The sequence below is a fragment of the Barbus barbus genome, assembly GCF_936440315.1.
Source record: "Barbus barbus genome assembly, chromosome: 11".
NCBI lineage: Eukaryota > Metazoa > Chordata > Actinopteri > Cypriniformes > Cyprinidae > Barbus > Barbus barbus.
In genome coordinates, this window is record NC_136739.1 from 6048207 (window position 1) to 6072513 (window position 24307).

Consider the following 24307-nt stretch of genomic DNA (forward strand, 5'->3'; position numbering starts at 1 on the left):
ATACTATTGTTGTTGAAAGACTTTAAATTTAGATTTAATTTAATTTAATTTGCTGAATTAAATTTGTTTTAGAATCTGGTCAATAAGACTTTTCTACTCCAACTCTGTTAAACATTTTACCCTGTTTAAGTTATATTATTTTTTCTAAAAATCAGTATATAAATGTAAAGCGTGCAGATTCCATGTCGGCCTGCTCATGAGGGATTGTTGTAGTGGGAAGCTGAGTCATGAGCACAGGTGTGTCCTCCACCGGACCACAACAGTCTGCTGCAGTCCATCTTTCTTCCGGCCACTTCAGAAAAGGCCATTGGCTCTTTGCCATAGCAACTGGCCTGTCATGCTCTATTAGATTACATTATGAAGAGGATTACAGCTGCTTTACTTCTCTTTAACACTGTCCGTTTCCAAAGGTGAAATACAAATCACTAGTAGAGTTGCACAAATGGCATCCAGTTTCTGCTGTTTGCAGTAGCACAGGAAAAGCATGGTTGTAGGTGGCGGGTCTCATGGAGGCTCCTGCTCAATAACAAAAACATCGTCCCTCAGTTATCTGGCCTGCTGCCACCTGCTGGGAAAAGTGACACTTCATCTTAAAGGGACAGTTCACCCTAAAATTACACAACCGAACCTTTAATGTGCTGCATTGACTCTACACTAAATGTAAATTCTTGTCTACACTTTTGAAACTTCTTTATTGTTGTGCAGGTGGACGGGCTGAACTCCCTGCACTCTGTGAAGTCCACCCCCAACCGCTTCACCAAGACCAGCCAGGGACGCAGCTGGAACACCGGGAACGGCTCCCCCGATGCCATCTGCTTCATGATGGACAAGCCAGGGGTGGTGCTGGTGGGTTTCTGTGTGTACGGAGGAGGAGGCATCCATGAGTTCGAGCTGGAGGTGCTTGCTGATGATGTAAGTCTTTTTCTCTATTCATCACCTGATGTCACATGGAAGCTAGACTTCTCATATGAATGTTCTGTCATTATTTACTCATATGATGCCATACCCGCATGCTGTTATTTTTGGCAAGGCTGTTAAGGAGGATTATTCTTCACGCAGCTCCTTTCTATACATCAACAGTTTATTGTGAACGTGTCTGTCAAGATCCAGAAAGTCCTAGAAAAGTATCATAAAAGTAGTCCATATGAATAAAGTACCGGGTTTTCTCAAAAAAACAAAAAAAACCTTCCATCTGAGGTCAATAAGTTGCAAGATTTACACCGTGTCAAAATTGTGTTATTGACAGAAAAAAAAAACACAGATCTGTGTATCAGATCGCGGAGAAAAAAAGGTGAGCAGCTCACCAAACAGAATATAAAGATGAACTTAAATCCAAATTTGTGGGCCCACGTACCTCTCAGTTTGGCACAGATACAATATTGTTTAATTTGTAAACATGGCTTTGTTCTAATATCCATGTAAAACAGCAAACTTCACATGGGCACAAATGTGTTTGATATACCATCACGATGGGCGGCTGTCACACTGACTGGCACAGCCCTACTGTACAACTAATAATTTCAAATGAGTTGTGTAACTGTTTTGTTGACTGCATTTTTGTTTGATTATGAATAGGCTGCGATGTTAGCAATGCTAGAACTGATGCCAATGCATGTAAAAAAGTGACTTCTATTCTGCAAAATATGGTACTTGGTGCCAAATCAGTTTGAGACAAAATAATTTTTGGGTGAACCGTTCCTGTAAGTTAGAGTGTGTGTGAATGAGTTGTGCCAATGTCTTACCCTGTTGTTTTTCTCTGTGTTCCTGTTCTGTCCATCTGTCCCGTTTCATCAGGCTCAGACCGAGCACCCTGGAGATTCCACCCACTCCCACAGATGGACGTCTCTAGAACTGGTCAAAGGCACTTACAGCACTGACGACTCCCCCAGTGACATCGCTGAGATCCGTCTGGACAAAGCTGTTCCTCTGAAGGTGCTGCGAATTTTACACATGAATCACACGAAGCATAAACTTCACTTCAACGCAAACTCACACCTACCCTGTTGCTCTTGCAGGAGAATGTGAAATATGCTGTCCGCCTGCGGAACTATGGCAGCCGCACAGCCAATGGGGATGGAGGCATGACCACCGTACAGTGCTCTGATGGAGTTAACTTCACCTTCAGCACCTGCAGCCTGAGCAGCAACGGCACTAACCAGACCAGAGGCCAGATCCCCCAGATTCTCTATTACAGGTCTGTACTTTATTCCTTTCACTGCCTAAAAAATCGTATTTATAAAATGTTACATTTTGTTGATCCGGATTGTTTGTTACAGGAGTGAATATGACGGTGACCTGCAATCACAACTGTTAAGCAAAGCCAATGAAGAAGACAAGAACTGCAGTCGTGCTCTTTCTGTAGTCAGTGTGGTGGTGCGGGCGGCCAAAGACCTCCTCCACAGGGCCTTTGCTGTGGACGGTGAGGATCGCTTCTTTAGGCTTCCAACAAACTTCCCCATCTGCTATTGGTTGCAAAAGAGGATAGTTTCAAACCATACTTACACCATTTGTTGAGCGATTAATATCGTAATTGTTATTTTAGCGATGTGCGATTTGATTGAGTATTTTGAAAAAAAAAAAAACAATCAAAACACTCCTACAGAGTGCACGCATTCATATCATGAAGTCTAGACTAGCGCGCGTGCACATTTACAGTGTTTCGCTGCGTGATTCAGTCTAATAAAATGCATTAAGAATGATCACAAAATTCAAGATATGGGGGCAGAAAATATATCATTTCATATAGTTCATATTACACGAAGAAAGTGACAGTACGGGCATTTCTAATGTTACAAAATATTTATATTTTAAATTTGAAAATATTTAGCTGCAAAACTGTTTTCAACATTGATGATAAGAAATGTCTCTTGAGCACCAAAATAAGACACACAAGTAGTTTTTACGATGATATAATAATTTTTTTTTTTAATAAAATAAATTCAGCCTTGGTGAGCATAAGGGGCTTCTTTCAAAAAATGCAAAAACCTTACCGACTGCTAGCATTTGAGATTTACTGTTGGATATATATTGATTGATTGTTACTGATCTCTCTACAGTTGAAGACATTCCAGAACTCCTGAGTTCCTCCAGTCTCTTCTCAATGCTGCTTCCACTTATTTTGGCATACATTGGTCCTGTGGCTGCCTCTGTCCCTAAGGTAAGGGAGTTTTTCTTCATGTAATTAGCAGCCTTGGCTCTTGATGCAATAATGATCAGTCTCCTTTGCCAAATCAGGTATTGTTAGTTCCGTTTTTCTCATGATATCTTTCTCAATGCCTAACTGTTTTAAAATTCTAATTGTTGTCTTCTATTAGGCTGCAGTGGAAGTGTTTGGTTTGGTGCAGGAACTTCTTCCTGCTGTTTCTGCCCTGAACCAGAAATATGCCCCTCCCGCTTTCAATCCCAACCAGTCCACAGACAGCACCACTGGGAACCAGCCGGAGCAGGGCCTATCAGCTTGCACCACCTCAAATCATTATGCTGTCATAGAGAGCGATCACCCCTACAAGCAGGCTGCTGTCACCCAGTACAAGGTACATTAGTTCTCGTTTCTTGAAATTCAACAGAATAAGGGCAAATCCAGCTATTTTTTATCTAGCAACCTATTTACATCACCCTGCCAACTAACTAGAATAACTTAGCAATGCTCTAGCAACCACTCATAACACTTTAGAAACTGCTTACAGGACTTGACATTAACATTGTCTGATTGTTTTTGATAACCATTAAAAAGTAGTGGATCTTTTAAAACCACATACACTGATCAGTCATTACATGTTAATGCAGCTCGAAAAGATGTTGAACGTTTTAAACAAGACACAAAGGTGGCATAAACTGCAATTTAAATAGCAGGGAACCGTGTTCCACACGCTCATGTTGAGTTATGGTTTTCATGAATTTGTGTTTGCTCTTGTGCCCAAATTATACTTCAGATTGTCTTTAATGGTGACGTGTGTTTCTCATAAAGCCCATGTTAACTTGATGGTAAATCTCAGATATGTTTTGGAGGGGTGAACAATGAACTTTTTTTAATTGGCTAGTCTCTTTTTTTGATTGTTACTTTTGAATTATTGCTTTAAAGGTTAGAAAATAGCGCACAAGTCTTTTCATCACTTTTCATCTACATATGATTCTGTTTTATTGTGGAACTAAAAAGAATCTAAATTTTGCTGCATAGAAACCAATTTAAACTTAAACTATTAGCTTTTTTTAATTGCTGTGACATTTCATATAATCTATATTCTATAGTATATCAACTTGATACACTTCTTGGACTTTGCTGGCCCATGCAACCCCAATGTTTTATAGAGCTGTTCATGTACCAAAGTGTCATTTTTTTATTAATCTTTTAACTTTATTGCTGATTGCTTGGCTTTAAATCAATCTCTTCCTGAGTGTATTGCAAATACCTAAATTATTGCTTTTGGAAACTATGATAAAGTACATTAAAAGTGAACGTTATTTATTGATGTGACGTGACCATGTCCTCAGTAAAACAAAAAGAAAGAGAAAAAAACTCCTTGAGCCAAGTAATCCATCTATTAAACCTTTGACCTAGCGACATCCTAAACAGCCACCATGAAACCCAATCAACTCCCAAGCAACATCCTATACATTCACCCAGAACACCTAGTTAACTCCCCAGCAACACCCCAAACAATCGCCCAAAACAACCAAATTAACTCCTCAGCAACACCCTTAACAATTGCCCAGAACAACCAAATTAACTCCTCAGCAACACCCTTAACAATCGCCCAGAACAACCAAATTAATTCCTCAGCAACACCCTAAACAATCGCCCAGAACACCCAATCAACTCCCCAGCAACATCTTAAACAATCGCCCAGAACACCCAATTAACCCCCCAGCAACATTCTATAGTATCGCCCAGAGCAACCAAATCAACTCCTCAGCAACACCCTAAACAATCGCCCAGAACAACCAATCAATTCCCCAGCAGCATCCTAAATAATCGCCCAGAACACCTAATCAACTCCCCAACAACATCCTATGCAATCGCCCAGAACAAACAAATTAACTCCTCAGCAACACCCTAAACATTCACCCAGAACAACCAAATTAACTCCTCAGCAACACCCTAAACCAGGGATGGGCAACTTCGGTCCTGGAGGTACACTGTCCTGCAGAGTTGAGCTCCAACCCTAATCAAACACATCTGAACAAGTTAATCAATGTCTTCAAGATCACTAGAAAGCTACAGGCAGGGTTTGATTGATTAGGGTTGTAGCTAAACTCTGCAGGGCAGTGGCCCTCCAGAACCGAAGTTGCCCATCCCTGCACTAAACAATCGCCCAGAACATCCAATCAACTCCCCAGCAACTTCCTATACATTCGCCCAGAACACCTAGTCAACTCCCCATCAACACCCTAAACAACCACTCAGAACAACCTATCAACTCCCCAGCTGCACCCTAAACAACCACCCTGGACTCTGTCAACTTGTTACAAATTGAGATGCAGTATGACCAGCATACCTTAATGAGAGTGGTTTAATCACATTCCCCTTCGCTGGTTTTCAGGTTTCATTCCCAGACTGTGTTCGCTGGATGGCCATTGAGTTTGATCCTCAGTGTGGCACGGCACAGCCAGAAGATGTCCTCCGTCTCCTGATCCCCAGCCGATCGATGCACTTCTCTGGGCTCGGCTCCAAATCTCTGGCTCACGAGACCATCAACAGCTGGACCGAGCTCAAGAAGTTTTCTGGCTCCAGTGGTTGGCCCACCATTGTCTTGGTGCTGCCAGGTAACAGCGATGTCCCAGACAGCCAACTTCAGAGCTTTATAAATATTTACTTATGCTTTCATGCTGATTAACATGCTGTAGACGTGTCAGTATTTGTTTATGTTCAGTTATTAAAAAGAACCCATTTATTGAGATGTTTACTTAACACCACTTCAAGGCCCTTGAGCGGGAGTCTTTACATTGTCAGCAGATAAAACTTTATTTTGTCCCACAGAGGGTTTATAAACGCCAGATCCCAGTCAGGAAGATTTTGGGATTGTTTTTAAAACGTCATCTCTGTGAGGACTGTGATTATATCCGCAGATGCCACCTCATCAGTTATATTTTAGTATTGCTGAGATACTATATTTTTAATGAAGATTTTGAATCAGGTTTTATTTTTGTATTTTCCGTTTTCATTTTAATAATAGTTGAAGTTTTAGTTATTATTTTTGTCTCTCTTATAATTTTATTAAGTTTTATTTTAGTTTTCGTTGTATTAGTACATTAAGTTTTTTATATTTTATTTTTTCAGTTAACATTTATTTTTATTTGAAGTAAAGGCAATGTTTGTGGTTGTAGTTTTACTTTTATTAACTGTAATAACCCTGCACCTTATTATTATTCAAAATGAGTTATGCTACACTGACGCGCCCGATTAACTGATTTACTTTCTCTAATATCAGGTAACGAAGCCCACTTCTCCTTGGAAACTGCATCAGATTATGTGAAAGATGAGAAAGCCTGTTTCTATGGATTTAAATGTGTAGCTGTTGGTTATGAGTTTAACCCTGGTCTTGATGAGGTATGAAATTCAATATGAATGTGTTTTAACCTGAGCCAATGCATGAAATGAAGTATTAACATTTGAGGACCCCATTTACCCTACTTTTTACCCTATGTGGCACTGCGCTGTTAAATTACATAATTTGCAGGTCAACATTTACAGAAATATATAGAAAAGAAACAGTGCTGTTGTTCAAACAACAATGTGTATTGAAATCTGGGTGGAAACGGTTTCAGCTTGGACATTTAAATAGTTATTTTATATTTACCACTACTAGCATCTCGATTATGGATTGTTTTGACCAGAGAAAGAATAGTGATCTATACTACATATGTATTTGAGGCATCTGTCATGTGGCTGTAAATCAGAATGTAATGTAAATGTGGCTGTGGTTTCAGGGAATTATTCAGCTGGAGAAGGAATTGGCCTATTTGGGAAGCGTGTGTGCAGCTGCACTCATGAAAAAGGATCTGGCCCTACCCATAGGTAAGAATGACTGCTGGAGAAGATAAGTAGAAACTGTAATGTGGCACACTACATAAGCATGAACTTTGTCTTTTTCTTCTAATTAAATGGATTATGTACCATTTTACAGGAAATGAACTGGAGGAGGATTTGGAGATTTTAGAGGAGGCCTCACTCCAGGTACTGAATTAGAAATAGTTTTGGTGTTTATGAGCAGTGTACCATCATCAGACTGAGCTCTAATCGTGTGTTTGTGTCGAGCAGGTTTGTAAAACCCACTCAGGGCTCCTGGGGAAGGGACTGGCGCTTTCTCACTCTCCCACAATCCTAGAGGCGCTGGAGGGCAACCTACCACTGCACCTGCAGACTAACGAACACTCCTTCCTAGAGGACTTCATCACCTGTGTGCAGAACTCCAGCGGTGGGCGGCTCGCCAGGTTGGTCTCAATAATTTTTCAGCTCCCTTTATTCATAAAGAATCTAATATGTACTGTTTATACGTCCTTTACAACCTGGCCCTCATCTTAGCATTTTTACCATTCTGCTGTCCCAGGTGGCTTCAGCCAGACTCCTACGCAGACCCTCAGAAGACCTCGCTCATACTCAACAAAGACGACATCCGCTGTGGCTGGCCCACTACTGTTGTGGTGCAGACCAAAGACCAATATGGAGATGTTGTGCATGTGCCAAACATGAAGGTTAACATCTTTCTCGGCTCAAAAGGTATGTTATGAAAGCAGCATATACCTAACTGTCTCTGCTCTGTGTTGTAGGTTGAAGTCAAGGCTGTTCCTGTCTCTCAGAAGAAGTCCATCCAGCAGGAGAACATGAAGAGACTGCAGCGTTTGCCAGGCAGCTCCTCTAATTCCACCTCAGGCACTGCTCTCACCTACGGTGGCCACCCACCTCCCAAACTGGAGGCGACATATGAGCCCATGATCATCAAAGAGGCCCGTTATATCGCCATCACCATGATGAAGGTTCCTCTCATCTCCTGACTTGATAATTACAGTAGCTGCAAAAAGGATTTGGACTGGGGCTGCCCAATTTATTGATATAGTACTGAAATGGTAATGCAATTATTAAATTGCAAAGGCTGCAGTTTAATTTTACTATACATTTTCACGTTTTAACCATCTCTCCCAAAATTGTAATGCGAAGCAACAACAAAAGACAAATTTAAGGGCTCTCTGTGGTTTTCCATCAAAATAAATATTCACCCATTTAACATTTGAAAATGAAGAAATTAAGCCAGCCATAAATATTAGTATTGTAATTTTACAGTTGCAATGTAAAGTCAAATAAAAATTATTAGTAGTAGTTGTAGTGGTATTTTCTTAATCATCTTTTCTCTATTTTTTTTATTTTTACAGTGAAATGTTACAACAGCAAAATTTCTTATTTTATTTTTGTTTTTGTTTTTTTCCATTTTTGGCCAAATTGTGCAGCCCTACAAACAAGCGCAGCATTTAAAAAAAAAATTGCGTTTAAAATCGCAATAATAGTTTTTATCAGAAAAATAGTTTTTCAGTTTAGTATTTTTTTTTTTTTTTCTCTCCAAATCGGGCGGCCTTATTTGGATATTTAAGTCACACTTTATATAATTGAATTAATGGCAGATCGTTTCTTCTGTATTGTGATGTACAACCACATGAAATGGATTATTGAGGGAAAAAAATGTGGGGCAGATAATTTATTCTATCCATTGTTTGTTCATTAGATTTTGAGATGTGGCCATTGCACTCAAAAATCAATGGAAATTGGCAGTTAATTCCTGGATGTATCATTCACTATAAGATCAATAACATGCATTTACAGAATATATAGGGTGAATTTTCATTACTTGTCAACTCTTTTACATTGTCACTTAATTTTTTTTTTATTGCAGGCATATGAAAATTACTCCTTTGAAGAGCTTCGCTTTGCCTCACCAACACCAAAGAGGTTCAAAGACAACTTTTCTACCTGTCGTATATAAATTACAAACAAATTAAAAGGTAAGAACAGGTTTCATCTTCAGTGTGTTCACTTTTTACTCAGACCCAGTGAGAACATGCTTATCCGGGCAAACACAGACGGCACCTACAGCGCTAACTGGACCCCTGGTGCTGTTGGGCTGTACACCATTCATGTGACAATCGATGGCATTGAGATTGGTAACTGCTTTTCAGGATCTATTAATCTTCATATTAGAGCTTGGTGTTTGGAGGGTGTCTGAAGTGGATCATGTATGAAAATATTATTTATAGTCGTTGTGCGTGAAGTCTTTGCTTTTTGAAAACAGTGTAGTAACTCTTGATATTACAGAGCTCGTGAAATGGGTTTGCTGACTAGAATAATGTTTGTTCAGATGCTGGTCTGGAGGTTGAGGTCAAAGATCCACCCAAAGGAATGATCCCTCCTGGCACACAGATGGTCAAACCTAAAGCTGAACCTCAGCCTAGCAAGGTGAGTTCCCAAATTCCCTAGTGACTACTCAGTTTGATGGATCGGGTCTGACCACTTCAGACATTCAATTTATACCACATTCAAAAGTTTGGGCTTGGTAAAATTGAAAAAAAAAGAAAATTCATACAAAGGCTGCATTTATTTGACCAAAAATACAGTTAAACAGTAATATTGCAGAATATTATTACAATTTGAAAAAACTGTTTTCTGTATATATTTTAAAATAATTGATTCTTTTATGAGTTTTCAGCATCATTACTCCAGTCTTCAGTGTCACATGATCCTTCAGAAATCATTCTGATATGCTGATTTGTTGATCAAGAAACATTTATTATTAGTATTATAAATGTTGAAAACAGTTGTTCCGCTTAATATTTTTGTGAAAACCGTGACACATTTTCCCCCTGCTTTTTGATGAATAGAAAGTATAAAAGAACAGCGTTTAATTTAAATAGAAATCATATATTAACACAATTTTTTCACTGTCACTTTTAATGCGTCTTTCCTGTATAAAAGGATTAATTTCTTTAAAAAAAGTATTAATGATCCAAAACTTTTCAATGGTATTGAAAATGTTCACAACTGGACTGTAATTCTCTGGAAATGATCAAAAATGCTTCCATTGAAGACATCCTGTGGCTCGACATGTGCTAACATCCATCTCAATATCCATTATTTATTATTTGATTATTATAAATATTTTGTAATTATTTTACACGTAGCTTACACCTAGCATCTATTACTTGAGGGACTACATGGGATATATATATATATATATATATATATATATATATATATATATATATATATATATATATATATAAGCCAGTTTAGTCACATCTTTCCATGAGTGAAACACTGATTGTGCGATTACATGAGGCATGAGATGTTAATGTATGTTTATTTCGTGTTAAAACTAGAAGTAAGATGAAGGGATGATCGTGCTCACTCGCGCTCCGCGCTGAACTTAAGCGTTTACACAGCGATTTGTCGCGCCTCATCAAAGAGTGTCAGAACGTCATTTATTTTCCGAATTTCCTGAAAACATTAAATGATTTGTTCGATATACATGCGTGCCAAACCGAAAGACCCATACAGAACATTTTCAGTATGAATACGTGTACCGGTACACCACTAAAATATACAGTGCCCTCCAAAAGTATTGGAACAGTAAAGACAAAATTGCTCTGTTGGCTGTGGAGTCAAGACATTTACAAATATGATTAAAAGATCAATATGAGACAAAACTACAGAATGTCACATTTTATAATTGGGTGATTCAACACCACTTTTAGAGTTTCATCCCTCTATCTGATGTGAGCATAAGTATCGGGACAGTTGCCTCACAGGTCTTTCTAAGTGATCAGCTGTGTCCTGTTGCATTAATTTTTCAGATATTAAAAGCAGGGAATGTGTCGCATCAGTTATATCCATTACTTCTGTATTCTGAATCTTGCATTTCATGATGACACACACAAACCAGGATGAAGATGAGGGAGCTGACTTTGAGAGAAAAGCAAGCAAATTGGATGCTAAAAGAAAAGAGGAAGTCAGTTAGAGCTCTAGCAAAAACAAAGGCCATGGAGAAATCAAGAGTTTGGAAACCACCAGCGACACCAGCAACCAACAACTACCTGATCGGCTGAGAAAACAACAGTAGTTGATGACAGACAAATCATAAAAGCTGTGAAAATTAACCCTAAAAGACGTGTCTGTAAAATCACCAACAACTTCCAGAAAGCTGGGGTGATGCTCTGACAATCTACTGTCCTCAGGAGACTTTGACACAGAATTACAGATGCTACACAGCAAGATGCAAACCTCTGACCAGCACCAAAAATAGAAAGGCAAGATTAGAGTTTGCAAAAAAGCACAAAGGTGAGCCAGAACAGTTTTGGAACTGTGTTTATGGACCGATGAGACAAAGATGAACCTTTATCTAAGTGATGGGGAAAAAAAGGGAACTGCAATGATCCTAAGCATACAGCCTCATCTGTAAAGCATGGTGGAGGTGGTGTCATGGCATGGGCATGCATGGCTGTCTCTGAACAGGTCCTCTCAACATTACTGATGACTTAATGTATGATGACAGTAGCAGAATGAATTTGGAAGAGTACAAAACCATCTTGCCTACCAATATTCAAGAAAATGCCACCAGATTCATTGGGAAGTGCTTCATATTGCATCAGGACAATGACCCAAAACACCCTGCCAGTTCAGTCAAGGAATTTATAAGGGCAAAGAAACGGAAAGTCTTAGATTGCCCAAGTCAATCTCCAGATTTAAATCCGATTGAACATGAATTTCACCAGCTGAAGAGGAGAGTAAAGGCAGAAACTCCCCAAAACAAGCAACAACTGGAATTGGCTGCATTAAAGACGGAGAAAATTATTTCAAAGGATGAGACCAAGAGTCTGGTGATGTCTATGGGTCACAGACTCACTGCTGTGATTGTGCTCAAGGGATCTGCAACTAAATAATAGCTTTTAATCTTTTATATCTGCCTTATGTTCAACTGCCCCAATACTTATGCTCACATCAATGAGTGGGATGAACTCTAAAAGTGCTGTCCTTTTTATTTGGTAAAATATATGTGTTGAAACGGCGAATAATAAAATGTGACATTCTGTAATTTTGTCTCATATTCATCCACAGCCAACTTTACATGGCTTTTCCCAGCCATATTTATATATATATTGGTACGTTCATTTTTGTTTATAAAGGTGAAAGTTAGAGACTATTGGTGTACAGATAGCTGTGCAGTGTCAGTGCTATTTATATATACGAGTGCACATGTTACTATTTGTTTATTTTTATTGTGTATTTCTTTACTGTGCATTGAACTGGGAAACAAGCAACACAACTGCGCAAAATCAAATGTCTTTCCTGCTCATTGCTGCCGAATGTCTCTCAGCTCATGGGATGGACCTACGTTTCTCTCGTCTGACAGGATGTGTGGTTCTGTTCTCTCCTCGCTCTCTGACTGCAGCTTCCTGCCACCTTCTCATCTGTCTCTCTGTCTCTCCCCCTCTGCTTCTCTCAGGTGCGCAAATTTGTGGCCAAGGACAGCGCAGGGCTGCGTGTGCGTAGTCACCCCTCTCTGCAGAGCGAACAGATAGGCATAGTCCAAGTCAATGGCACCATCACATTCATTGACGAGGTAAACCGCTCTAGAATAGGGCCAAACTGTTCTCAATTAAAGGCCTTTTCTGTTTTCTCTTTCTTTTATCTGTGAACATAACTATGAATGATTAATTAATGCTCTGTTTTAAAACAAAAGGCTTTTAAAACAATTTCTGCATCTCTTTAAGCTTTCAATTTGACTTTTGATTTGGTCACAAACGTTTATTATCCTTTGCTTCATTCACATGCAGGAGACTTTGAGGCTGTAGTTTCATCTCAAATAGGAACTATCTATTCAAATTCCAATTGCTAAAAAAGCCCATTGCTGCATGCCAATCACTCGTAGCTCCTGTTAGACCCAATCTCACATTCACTATGCTGTCGGTTGCTCTAAAGGCCCTTTCACATGACTGGCAGGTGTACTGAACTCTGGAGAGAAGTCATTTGCTGTTGACCTTTCAAAGCACATCTAATTGGAAAAACTGCATGACGTTTGCATGACAGGCCAAACTATTTATAACAAAAACACCTAGCAGTCAAAATTTTGGACAAATTTAACTGAATTTATTATTCATTTTATGGAATACTTTGTATATGCATCTTATTAATTACATAATGTTATCTATTAATATCTGTTGTTTTAATGTTTATAGAAGTCTCTGCATTCATGTGATTTAAAAATACAGTAATTTGTAAAACATTTTTACAATTAAAAACAACATTTTATAACTCTTCTAAATACACATTTTAATATATTTTAAAATGTAATTTATTCCTGTGATGCAGCAAAGCTGAATTTTCAGCATAATCACTCCAGTCTTCATTGTCTCAAGCATCAAATAAGCATATTAGCATGATTTCTGAAAGATCATAAGAAACATTTCTGATTATCATCAGTATTGATAACAGTCCAGATGTTGAAAACTGGAAACTTTTTTTTTTTCTTTCTGAGATTCTTCAACATTTATTGGCAATACAAACCTTTTGTAGCATTACAAAGGTTGTTTGATCAGTTTTGTTCAATTTTATACATTCTTGCTGATTAAAAGTAAAAGTATTACTTTCTTAATGTAATTTCTTAATTATTAAATCTTACTGACTTTTGAATGGTATTACATTGTCTAATAATTATTTATATATTATATTATCAAATCTGGATCAGTGTTTAATACTTAAAATTAGTTCTTGGAAAATGGGAATGCATAGTAAGCAAAACGCAAGTGAATATAAAAATATATATATTTTTTCTATTCATGTCCAGATTTTGAGTGGTAGTGTAAACTTCCTGCTGTCTTGTTAACTGGCAAACTTGCTGAAGTTACCCTTTCGATGGCACTGCAGCACTTTTCACATGCTCAGTGTAGTGCATGACTCTCGTGCTGAGCATGTTGAAGCTTGAACTTGAGTCACGTGAAAGGGCCTGTTCCCTGCTGACAACCGCCAATAGCATTTACATGCATATACAAATTCTGTAGATGATGCATCTCATTGTCTCTCAACTGGACTTCCATTATAAATCCAATTGGTTGGTGCTGCGCATTAACGCGATTGGCTCTGCAGCCTCAGAGGCTCGTGCGAGAGGCGTGTTAGCAGTTACAGGAGGGCATGGCTCCGCTCTGTTGCTTGTTTCCCATAGATCCACAATGATGATGGTGTCTGGCTCAGACTGAATGATGAGACATTAAAGAAGTATGTTCCCAACATGAATGGGTACACTGAAGCCTGGTGCCTCTCTTTTAACCAGCATCTGGGCAGAAGCCTCCTGGTCCCTGTCGACGTAAGTAAAAGGCCCTCCCCCTTCGTAGATTAGCCGGAGCCCCTACATATTCCTCATTTGGGAACGGGATTTGTAACTGCCAGCATGTTTAGGTTGATCATTCGATATTCTTCAGTTTAGCTCTTTTTACAGTGAATCATGGGCATCTAATGACCCACTCCCAAATGTCTACAAGCATGCTGTGTCGATTACTTACAAAGACCAACTATGCATGTGTTAGTGCTACTGTGTAGCTTAGTTTGGGCACGATCACACGGAGACCAGGATGGAGAGTGTTAAGGGTGGGTGCATGTTACCAGTCCCTTGTCTTATTAACTCCTGGTTGAAAGACACTAACTCGTGCACACTGTTTTGTAGGGCTGCACGATTATGACAAAGTTGGTATTTTGTGGATTTTGCATTTGTGTTCACATTAAAATATTATGTTTCTTGTTAAGCAAATAATCCGGTTTATACCACATCTACACCTTGTTTATTATAAAGACTGGAATATACTAATCTGAACAGATTTTGAAGCACTGGGCATCATACACTTGCCAACTTTGTAAACAGTTACAGAGAAAAACTGGATGTCAACAAAATTGCATAGAAACGTAGTTTCCGACATGACCAGGGCTTTAAATTCAATGAATCGCGATTTAATCGCTTCCAAAAGAAAAGTTTGTTTTAGAAAGTATCACCTGATTATTTCCATAGTGTTTGTCATACTTGGCACGTGACACACCGCAGCCACAATAGTGCTGTATTACAGATGTATCTCTTTTAATATTCAAAATATTCACTAACTTTTTAACTGTCATCAACTGTCTGATATTCTGATTCTCGAATACGTGTAAGTAAGTGTGTGTTGTTTACAAATCTTTATAATGATCTTGTTAGTTGATCATGCTAGTTTGCGCTGCAATTCAGAGAATAATATCTGTTGGATTTGACGTTTCTCGCAAAATACATTAAAAGTAAGTGCCTGGTGAACTGGGAGAGAAAGTAGAGTGGCCTTTATCGTTACCTACAAAATGTGTATCTGATATGAATAAAACACATAATCAAACTAAAATTGAATGGATTGTTGTTGCTGCTTCCAGTAGATATCGGTTACAAACTATAAATGTATTGTTTGCTAGTACTTGCGTATATTTAAATGTCTGAAATCTAAAATAAACATATATGGTTAAAACTAGCGCATCCATCTCTGGCTTGGAGCCAGCGAAAGCACATTTGAATCACACATGTACATATATACATAAACACATACATTGTGTAAACCAACTTTTATTTTGTAACCGATTAATCGCAATTTATTGATTTTACAGCCCTACACATGACCCATGAAAGCAATATAACTCTGTCCAATATTGCATCCGGCATAGCCAGACAGGATTTAAACTTGGCCGTCTGAAATCGGAAGTTTGGTTTGAAGGTGAAAAAATCTAAAAAGCACATCTCTTACCATTCTTGATTAAAACACAAACCCACGTTGTTCGGTGTTGTTTTGCAGCTATCAGAGCAGAAAGGAAAGCTGTTGCTCTCCGTATTGTTTTTCATTTTATGTTTATATGTAAAGTGTTCAGGCTTTTCCGCAGTTTTAGATCGATAGATAAGAAAAAGCCCATTCATATACCCGACCATTGACCCTCCCTTTAAAAGTAATCAGGAAAGTGGTTGAAAGTGAATAAAAGAGATGGATTAAAACACCAGGTGTGAATGGGAATGTGTCTGCCTTATCTAGTTGTGATCTGATCGACCAAAATGTATCTTAATACCCGGTGTAAACAGGACCTGATTCTGAAGCAAAAAAAAAAAAAAATGGCAATGCCCATTATAAGATTTTCTGCAAAATAGGCCAATTACTGCGTCCCAGAATCTGCAGACTGACTTTGACTTTCTCCAACTAGCCGTAACTCTTCCAGATTGCAACTCAAGGGCAAAATTCTGTGCAAAAGTTGTTTTCCAGTGTTCTAGGTTTGGCATATCGCTCATTCCGGTGTATGTTAGGATCTACATTGTACGTGAGCGATGCAACATTTTTTTTGATTTGCTTCTACAGCTTTTTTTGGAATGTCAGGTCATGTTTCTTCATCTTTATTTTTCGTAACAGAAATAAAACCCAAAACAGGCCTATAGACTCCAATGCACAAACAAGGTGAAAGCAGTGCACCTAAAGGAAATGCTGTAATCATAATCTCTTCGATTAATTGTGCAGCCCTACTGTGTTGTTACTCATCATATGTGGTGTGAAAAATAGCTCTTGTGTGGTAACGAATATCAGTGTACAGAGCTTTGCTGTTTCCTGGTCATGACAGTATAGACGTATGAGCTGCATCAGTGCGGCCCAATGAAAACTTTCATCTCTTTGCATAACCAATCTGAAATTGTAAAGATTGTAAAGCTTAAAAAAATCAACAATTGGTTTAAAGGTGATTGATCCATTTAAATTCCTCACACTAAATTAGCTGTCGGGGTCCCGCAACTTTTAATGAGGTTCTGCCATGAAACAAGCCGTTGTCCTAACCCAAGGCCTGAAAGCGAGTGATTCTGAGAGCATAATAACCTCTGGATGTGAAAATGTCATCAAGGCTCCCAGTATGAACAGCATGACACACCACCAATCTTTTTTGGAAGATTATGAATCTTCATATTTCTCATGTGATTTGTTTTTCATTTGCCGTATTTTGATGTGATTTCAATTCTGTTGTAATTGGAGCATTTGCAGTCACTATCTTCTGCAGAACATCGTTTTGTTTGCTAGACCTTCTTCTCAGCTGTCAAATTCTTCTTTTACTGTCTCATGAAGAAAATAAAAAAATACGCATAAAGAAACTGTCAGTACAACAAAGCCATCTCTTCCAAAAAAAGACAAACCCATGCCATCTGCGTTTCTAATTGAAGGTCATTTCCGATCGTGTTTTGACTTGCTTATAATCTGTTGCTCAGAATATCTTTAGCGCTAGCCAAGGAGTCAGGGATATCGACTTTTTGTCTTGGACGACCTTATCTTGTTTTCCTCAGGTGAGTTGTGAGATGAGGTGTGTGTAGCTTGGCTGCTGCTTTGCTTTTCACCAGTGTTTCTCATGATTTTGAGACGTTTCAGATTGTGTTTTTTACATGTAGTACTGGATAATCATGTTGCATGTTTAATTGTGTAAATTGTGGGAGTGAAACAAATATATTTTACCATCTTTTTCTTGTATGCACAAAGTTTCCAGTAACGTTTTGAATGTGTTGTAAGAACCTAATGGTCATTACATTACATTTATGTTAATCTTGGGTAAAGCTTTTTGCGTTTTCATGTCTAAGATCACAATTAAACCAATTAAAAGTCAGTTGCATGAGGATTTGAAGGAATAGTTCACCCACAAAATAAACATTTTGTCATTTTTTTTTTTTAAATATGTATTCTGTTTTCTTCCATGAAACACAAAAGGTGAATTAATTTGAGGAATTTTTACACACTCTTTATGACAGTCGACCCCATCTGTTAAGATCAGAAAAATAATTTATGCAAATATGTTTGATGATAATGAAATCCAATCACATATGGAAAAGATTCTCCTTTTGTGTTCCATGGTACAAATAACTACACAATGCATAATAATAATGACAGAATTAAAATTTTTGGTTGAAAGATTTCTTAACGCGAAATATGTGAATGCATGTTTTTCACAAAGGCAAAATTATTTTTGTCAGTTTATGAACAGCATGTCTATATAGTATTAGTCAGCAGAACACACTATTATCTTCATTCCACAATTAATTACAAGTCACAATTAGGATAAGATGATGTTTGTAAGGATTTTCTTAGTATTTAGAAGCACAATTGGCAAGTTTATGTATATACATTATTTTCAAAAATAAATTAACCTTACATGAATGTGCTTCTATGAAATGTATTTTCAATTTTTGAATAAAAAATAATTTTTATATATATTTTTTTAGGGGACAGAAATGTCAAGGTTGTGCAATTGTCCCATAATCATAATATCTCTTTGTTGAAAATAGAATTAACTGTTAAACTAGATTTTTCTTTTTCCTCATACCGGACATCCTTATTTGTGTCATTTTATAATATTTTGAGAACATACATTTTCTAATGCACCACTTACTTTTAAACTGTGTTCTTTGGTTTTGCAGGAGGGCAGGTCAAATTTGGACGATTATGGAAAGGAGACCAGTGGCCACCCTTCCCATGATGCCAATGTACATGACCTGAGTGCAGGCCAGGGTGGCGGACCGGGTCTTTATAAGGTAGTGAAGACCGGACCTTCGGGTCACAACATCAGAAGCTGCCCAAACCTTAGAGGTATCCCCATTGGAATGTTAGTTCTGGGGAACAAAGTCAAGGCGGTAGGCGAGGTATGGACTCCCAACTGTGTTACTGTGGCTGCCAATAAATGACTAATTAGCCAGATTTCTTGCTAGTTCTGCAGTTTCTTTAACACAAATTCTTCATTTTTCTTTAGACGATTAGAGAACCCTTTGTGTAACGTCTTTTGATAAAGGCCATACATGCTATGGCTCTGGTGTGGGTGTGTTGTTGTTCTGCACACATTATTAAAGCCCCTTCAAGAATCACCAAGCATGGCTTCAGCTTTTGCACAGTAATAATCTGGCATGCTCTGTAGGAAAATCTGTGTGATGCAACAATTAATAAATAATCCTAATTACCTATTAACAATAATGGCAGATGAAGCTTGTGAATAAAAAAAAAAAACTGAAGTCATATGATTATTTCTACTCTGTACACACCTGGGTTGAGCAAAATTCAGAATTAAGAATAGACTCCCTTTCAATTTGTGAATGTGAATTTGAATTGAATTAGTTCTGACCCATAGGATGTGGAACTGGATTTTGAATTGGAATGATAGGAAGAGCAATTTAATCAAATGTAATTCTAAGAAATTAATTTACTTAAACATGCACATTTTTGTTGTGAAACAGAACACAAATAATTACATCATTACTTTGAGTAACTGTCAATATATTATTATATTATATTTAGGGGTGACCACGAATAGTCGACAATTCGATGCTTCGATAAGAGGAGCCTGATTCGACTCCCAATCTCATAATTGAGGTGTTAGGATCATGCCATTTTGGCTATATGGGGGTGCTCAAATGTCTGATTTCACATAGAACTACCGGTTTTCTCCCAATAAGTTGATATACAGCCTATTATGAAAATGCTGTAAATAAGAATCTGAAAAGAAAGAAGCTTTAAATAAATATTTTAACGTGCGTTAATAAATCCAACCACCCCTATAGATTTAAGAGTCACTTAATTTTCATAATCTGTGACAGACAGAGGAGCGGCAGGGATTTAAATCTTTAACAAGACTCAAACTGACTCAGAGTGAAAGACTGGATTTTTTTTTATTGTATTATCTGAGCTGGACAAACAACAATGCAGAATATTAATAACTGACTGGGACTGTCATATACATAACATTATAATGAGAACACTATCATAATAAAACACTGAATTTTTAGAGTGTAGTTGCTGTGTTTCTGCATGTTGTTGCGTGAAGAACGCGTCCACAAAAAGAGTTCATTCAGAGCCGCACAGATACATTGTGCATTCGGGGCATTTTGTGCAGATAGCCTATAAATCGTAATATTAACATTATGTTGTATAAATAACTAAGCGTATTCAATATGAGATAAATGAGTTGAATCCCATTGATTAAAAACCTGCTATCATATGCTTCATTCTACTGGTCATCTTCAGCGCGTGCAGCTCAAAACAGAAATGCAGAACATTAATAACTACTGTCATATAGGCTACATAACTTTATATTGAGAGCACTATTGTAAAAAAAATTGTGAATTCTTAGGGTTTCGCTGACGTTTAATGTGAACCATGTTTTAATCAAAACATTATTTACCCCATTTGTATCTGCGAGGCGTCCGTTACATTTTCCCTGTGTGTTAACGTCAGTGATGACTGTCGAATGTCTGACTTGACTCTTGGTTATGTATTTTGCCCCGCCCCCAAACATGTGACATCGACTATCGGCAAGATTAGAAAATTCTGATTCGACTATGAAAATCCTTAGTCAGGGACACCCCTAATAAAATTATATTGTAGATATATTAATGTTATATATTGTTATTTTATGCTGTATTATAACTCTAGATACCCTGGTATATTATATTATGTTGTGTTATACATTCTATAGGTAACAATGTAGATATTGTAGAATAGACAATGTTGAAAAAACAAACTTACAACTTATTGTTAAAACTCCTTAAATTTAGATTAATTTTCTTTGAATTTTATTTCATTATAATTGTACTTCCTTAAATTCAAATTACGATTCTGCATCTGGTTTTGTCTCCATTCAAATTCAGGAATTGAATGGGAATTCTGAATGGCGCACAATCTTGGTAAACACCTGTCTTTTATGGCATTTGAATGGTCTCCATGTGTGGTCATGTAGAGGTCTCAGTAGAGGGTGTGGTGTGTCATGCTGTCCTCAAATGTTCTCCTAAAGTCGCTGTCTCTGAGCCTCCCAACTTGCACAAATACTGCTATTCTTCTCATGTCAAATTTAAAACGGTGTCTTTGTTTGAACTGGTTTCAATGAATAAATCCTGAGAATTGAATGATACATCATATATTTTTCACGTTTCTAAATGCGCTGTTACTTTAGAGCCTCCACTGAATTTTGCTTGCTAATCAGTCATACTCCTCTGGATTAATGTGGTGTCAGGTGTGTGTGTGTGTGTGTGAGAGAGAGAGGAGGTAAATAAAGCTGTGTCTGTATCAGGTGATTAACTCGGAGGGCACCTGGGTTCAGCTGGATAAGAACAATGTGGTGGAGTTCTGTGAGAGCGATGAGGGGGAGGCCTGGTCTCTGGCCCGAGACAGAGGGGGAATCCAGTACCTGCGTCACGAGGAAGGTAACGCTAACACACGTACAGTTAGTTGCAAAAGCAACATTTCTAATGTTACATTTTATTTTTAGGTGAACTGTTTCTATAAATAGGAAACCAGTAATGTTATAGACTAGAGCATGCTTAAACCACAAGTTGAAATTCAGCTGGCTGTTAGTTATTGATGATTATTAATGCTTTTTGTTTCTCTGGAACAGAGCAAGCGATTTTGGAGCATGGAGCCCAGACCCCTCCTCCCAGCCCATTCTCAGTCCAGGCATTTAACAGGGGCATGGGCTGCTCGGGAGCTCAGGGCTTCGACTATGGCATCAACAACAAAGGTGAGAGTAAAGATCCTGGAGAGATTTTAAAAAATAAAAGTGATTTATTATTAGGTGACAGTTACACCTTTGTTTTTATGATTAAAGTTCATCTTTTTTCATACCATGCTCTAGGGGTGGGCGATATACCAGTATACAGTTTCACAGGCACGTGATGTTGCTGTGCTACATATAGTTTGCACAGTTTTTAAGCATTGATATCAGAAAGAACTATTTTAAAACAAAAATAAGATTCAAGATTTTTATTTGTCACATACACAATTACACAGAGTATAACCAGCAGTGTAACTATATTTTGATGTAGTTACAGTGAATTAAAATGAAAGATTTTGGTCATATCCCCCACCCCTACCATGCTCCTGCTAAATGTCATATTTGATTAGATATATCTTGGTAGTTTATTCCCTGATTTTAAATGTTATTTCACAAAATTGATGCCAATCCAACTGTGGTAGAATAGCCAGTCATCCAGGATTTTTCTGTTATGTTCATGTTTTTGTAACTGCGATTTCCTTTGTTCCTTAAAATTGTCTTGTTCTTGAAGTAAAATCTTTGTTGGTTTAAAGTGGAAATTAAATTAAAAGTGGACCAGAATTCATTTTTTCTGCCAAACATACAGTACCGTTCAAAGTTTGGGATTGGTAATGTTTTTAATGTTTTTAAAAGAAGTGTCTTGTGGTCAAAAATACAGTAAAACTGTAGTAATGTGAAATATAATTATTTAAAATAATACTTAAGATTATTGCAATTTAAAATGTAATTATATTGTAATACAGTTCAAATGTAATTTATTCTTGTGATGACAAAGGTGAATTTTCAGCAGCCATCCTTCTAATTAATGCTTAAAACAGTTGTGCTGCTTAATAATTTTATGGAAACGCTGATGCTTTTTTTCAGGATTCTTTGAGGAGTGTTCAAAAGAACAGCAACTTTTCTACCATCATAAATGTCTGTACTGTCACTTTAAATCAATTTAATGCATCCTTGCTGAATAAAAGTATTCAGATATTACAAAAAATCTTACTGACCCCCAAATGGTAATGTTCACATATAAATGATATTTTAAAATCCTTGTCCAGTAATTACAAACAACAGGAACAGTCTTGGAACCGTCATGGAGCCCTGGATAATAGTGGACATCAAAACAGTGTATTTTATCTATTTAAAGTGCTGTATGACCCCTGATTAATAAGCAAACACAATCATTTGTCTCAATTCAGCTCAGTGTAATCAGAGTAATTGTGTTCTGCATGCTGTGATCTGTGTGTCTTGGCTGTCGTCTGTGGCGTGTGAATGCATCATTGTGTGCATGGGCAAGACTCTGTGTGCTGCAGCTGGGTCTTACCCATTTATTGTCCACTGGCTCTCACCATACTGTTCTCATGCACCGCTGCTTAGTGGCGTTACCCATAGACCTCTGTCTGATGGGTCCTTCATCACCTCTTATACTTAAGTCTGTCTGAATAAAATTCCCTTGGCGTAACTAAATGCTACTTGATTAAAAGTCAACATGAAGTCAATATTAACCTTAAAATTGCTTGATATTCAAAAAAAAAAAAAAAAAGAAGTCTTCCTAATTTTTAAAAATGTATTATCTTGCTCCTTTCTCTAAAAAGACTTTCTTTTTCGGCCAGTGTCACCCAGGATGTCCAGGTCATCTTTCTAAATTCCTGCCAATATTTGCAAATAATGTAATAATTAAAAATGCAGTCCTTTGATAATGTTAATATAATACAATAAAGATTATGGCAGTAATCAGTTAACAAAAAAAGTTAAGAATTATCATAAATACATCTATTGGGATACCATGACCTGTTCTCAAGGGTGAACCTGACCTTAAACAGTCTTCACTGAAAACTCTGATACATGTTCCATTCTCATATGAAATGCATACTTTGTGATCCAATCAGTTCCCACCCTACGTTTTTTCCCCCCTCAATAACTATCTTGTCAGACAAACATTGCATTATGGAAGTCTTTTCATGTTGACTTTAATAACAACTCAACTAAAATCTTAGTTTTCAGTAATGTCATGCTACTTGTTAGGTTAGTATTAAAATGTTTGATACAATTTGGACAAACCCCCTCCCCCCACAGAATTTCCATGAGTTGCACTATAAAAGGGATGAAAGCAGAGCATTGGCCAATGTTTTATCTGTGACCTTGTAGATGTTCCAGATATGAGGTTTCATGAAAACCTGACATATGGCTCCCATGGCCATTCCTTATTCCCCTCACGTTGGTTCAGCTGACCCACTCACACACCCCATTACTTCCAGTGAGCGTGCTTGTGTGGGGCGCTAAACTGACGAGCATTTTGTATGGCTCCTTTTAAGGATCATATAAGCTACAGCACTCCCATTGTCTTCCGCATTGCAGGTGACCGGCTGAGTGCCATACTGAATTCCATTCAGTCTGGGCCTTTCCTCCCAACTCCTTCAATATTTGAGCAAGCTGCCAAACCTCCCTCTTCCCTTGTCCACAGCCCATTTGTGTTTGGACAATCCCTTTCCCAGCAGCCTCAACCGCATCCACAGCTTCCGAGTAAGTCTATCTGTCTATAAGGTAGAGGCGGTGCTTGCTTGCACAGGTGCTGCTTGTTCTTGTCTTAAGGGCTTATTTGTTTAGTGTCCCATAGGTTGTGTTAAGATCAGTTCAGGCTTATTTCCCCTGCTTTTCTGTCGGTGTCCACCCGCTTGCTTCATTTTAACTTCAGTCGTCAAATAACATTTAAGCTCCTCTTCTGTGTTTCTA

The 24307-nt window shown here is 37.8% G+C and overlaps 1 protein-coding gene across 9 annotated transcripts in view; it reads left to right on the plus strand.

Annotated features, from left to right (window-relative positions):
- Positions 1-24307, plus strand: part of LOC306877376 (E3 ubiquitin-protein ligase MYCBP2) — a 107679-nt gene that overhangs the window by 60394 nt on the left and 22978 nt on the right. For 5 of the 9 annotated variants that reach the window (XM_079429111.1, XM_079429112.1, XM_079429114.1 and 2 more), the window contains 21 exons: positions 706-912; positions 1795-1932; positions 2016-2194; positions 2277-2419; positions 3057-3157; positions 3315-3533; positions 5541-5763; positions 6429-6547; positions 6928-7015; positions 7125-7174; positions 7259-7431; positions 7548-7692; positions 7768-7974; positions 8883-8938; positions 9035-9150; positions 9345-9442; positions 12486-12602; positions 14202-14342; positions 18471-18692; positions 21107-21239; positions 21431-21553. In XM_079429111.1, coding sequence (XP_079285237.1) covers positions 706-912; positions 1795-1932; positions 2016-2194; positions 2277-2419; positions 3057-3157; positions 3315-3533; positions 5541-5763; positions 6429-6547; positions 6928-7015; positions 7125-7174; positions 7259-7431; positions 7548-7692; positions 7768-7974; positions 8883-8938; positions 9035-9150; positions 9345-9442; positions 12486-12602; positions 14202-14342; positions 18471-18692; positions 21107-21239; positions 21431-21553 — 2998 coding nt within the window. The remainder of the gene's footprint in view (positions 1-705; positions 913-1794; positions 1933-2015; positions 2195-2276; positions 2420-3056; positions 3158-3314; positions 3534-5540; positions 5764-6428; positions 6548-6927; positions 7016-7124; positions 7175-7258; positions 7432-7547; positions 7693-7767; positions 7975-8882; positions 8939-9034; positions 9151-9344; positions 9443-12485; positions 12603-14201; positions 14343-18470; positions 18693-21106; positions 21240-21430; positions 21554-24307) is intronic. The other 4 variants (XM_079429117.1, XM_079429119.1, XM_079429118.1 and 1 more) reach the window with 2 other exon arrangements.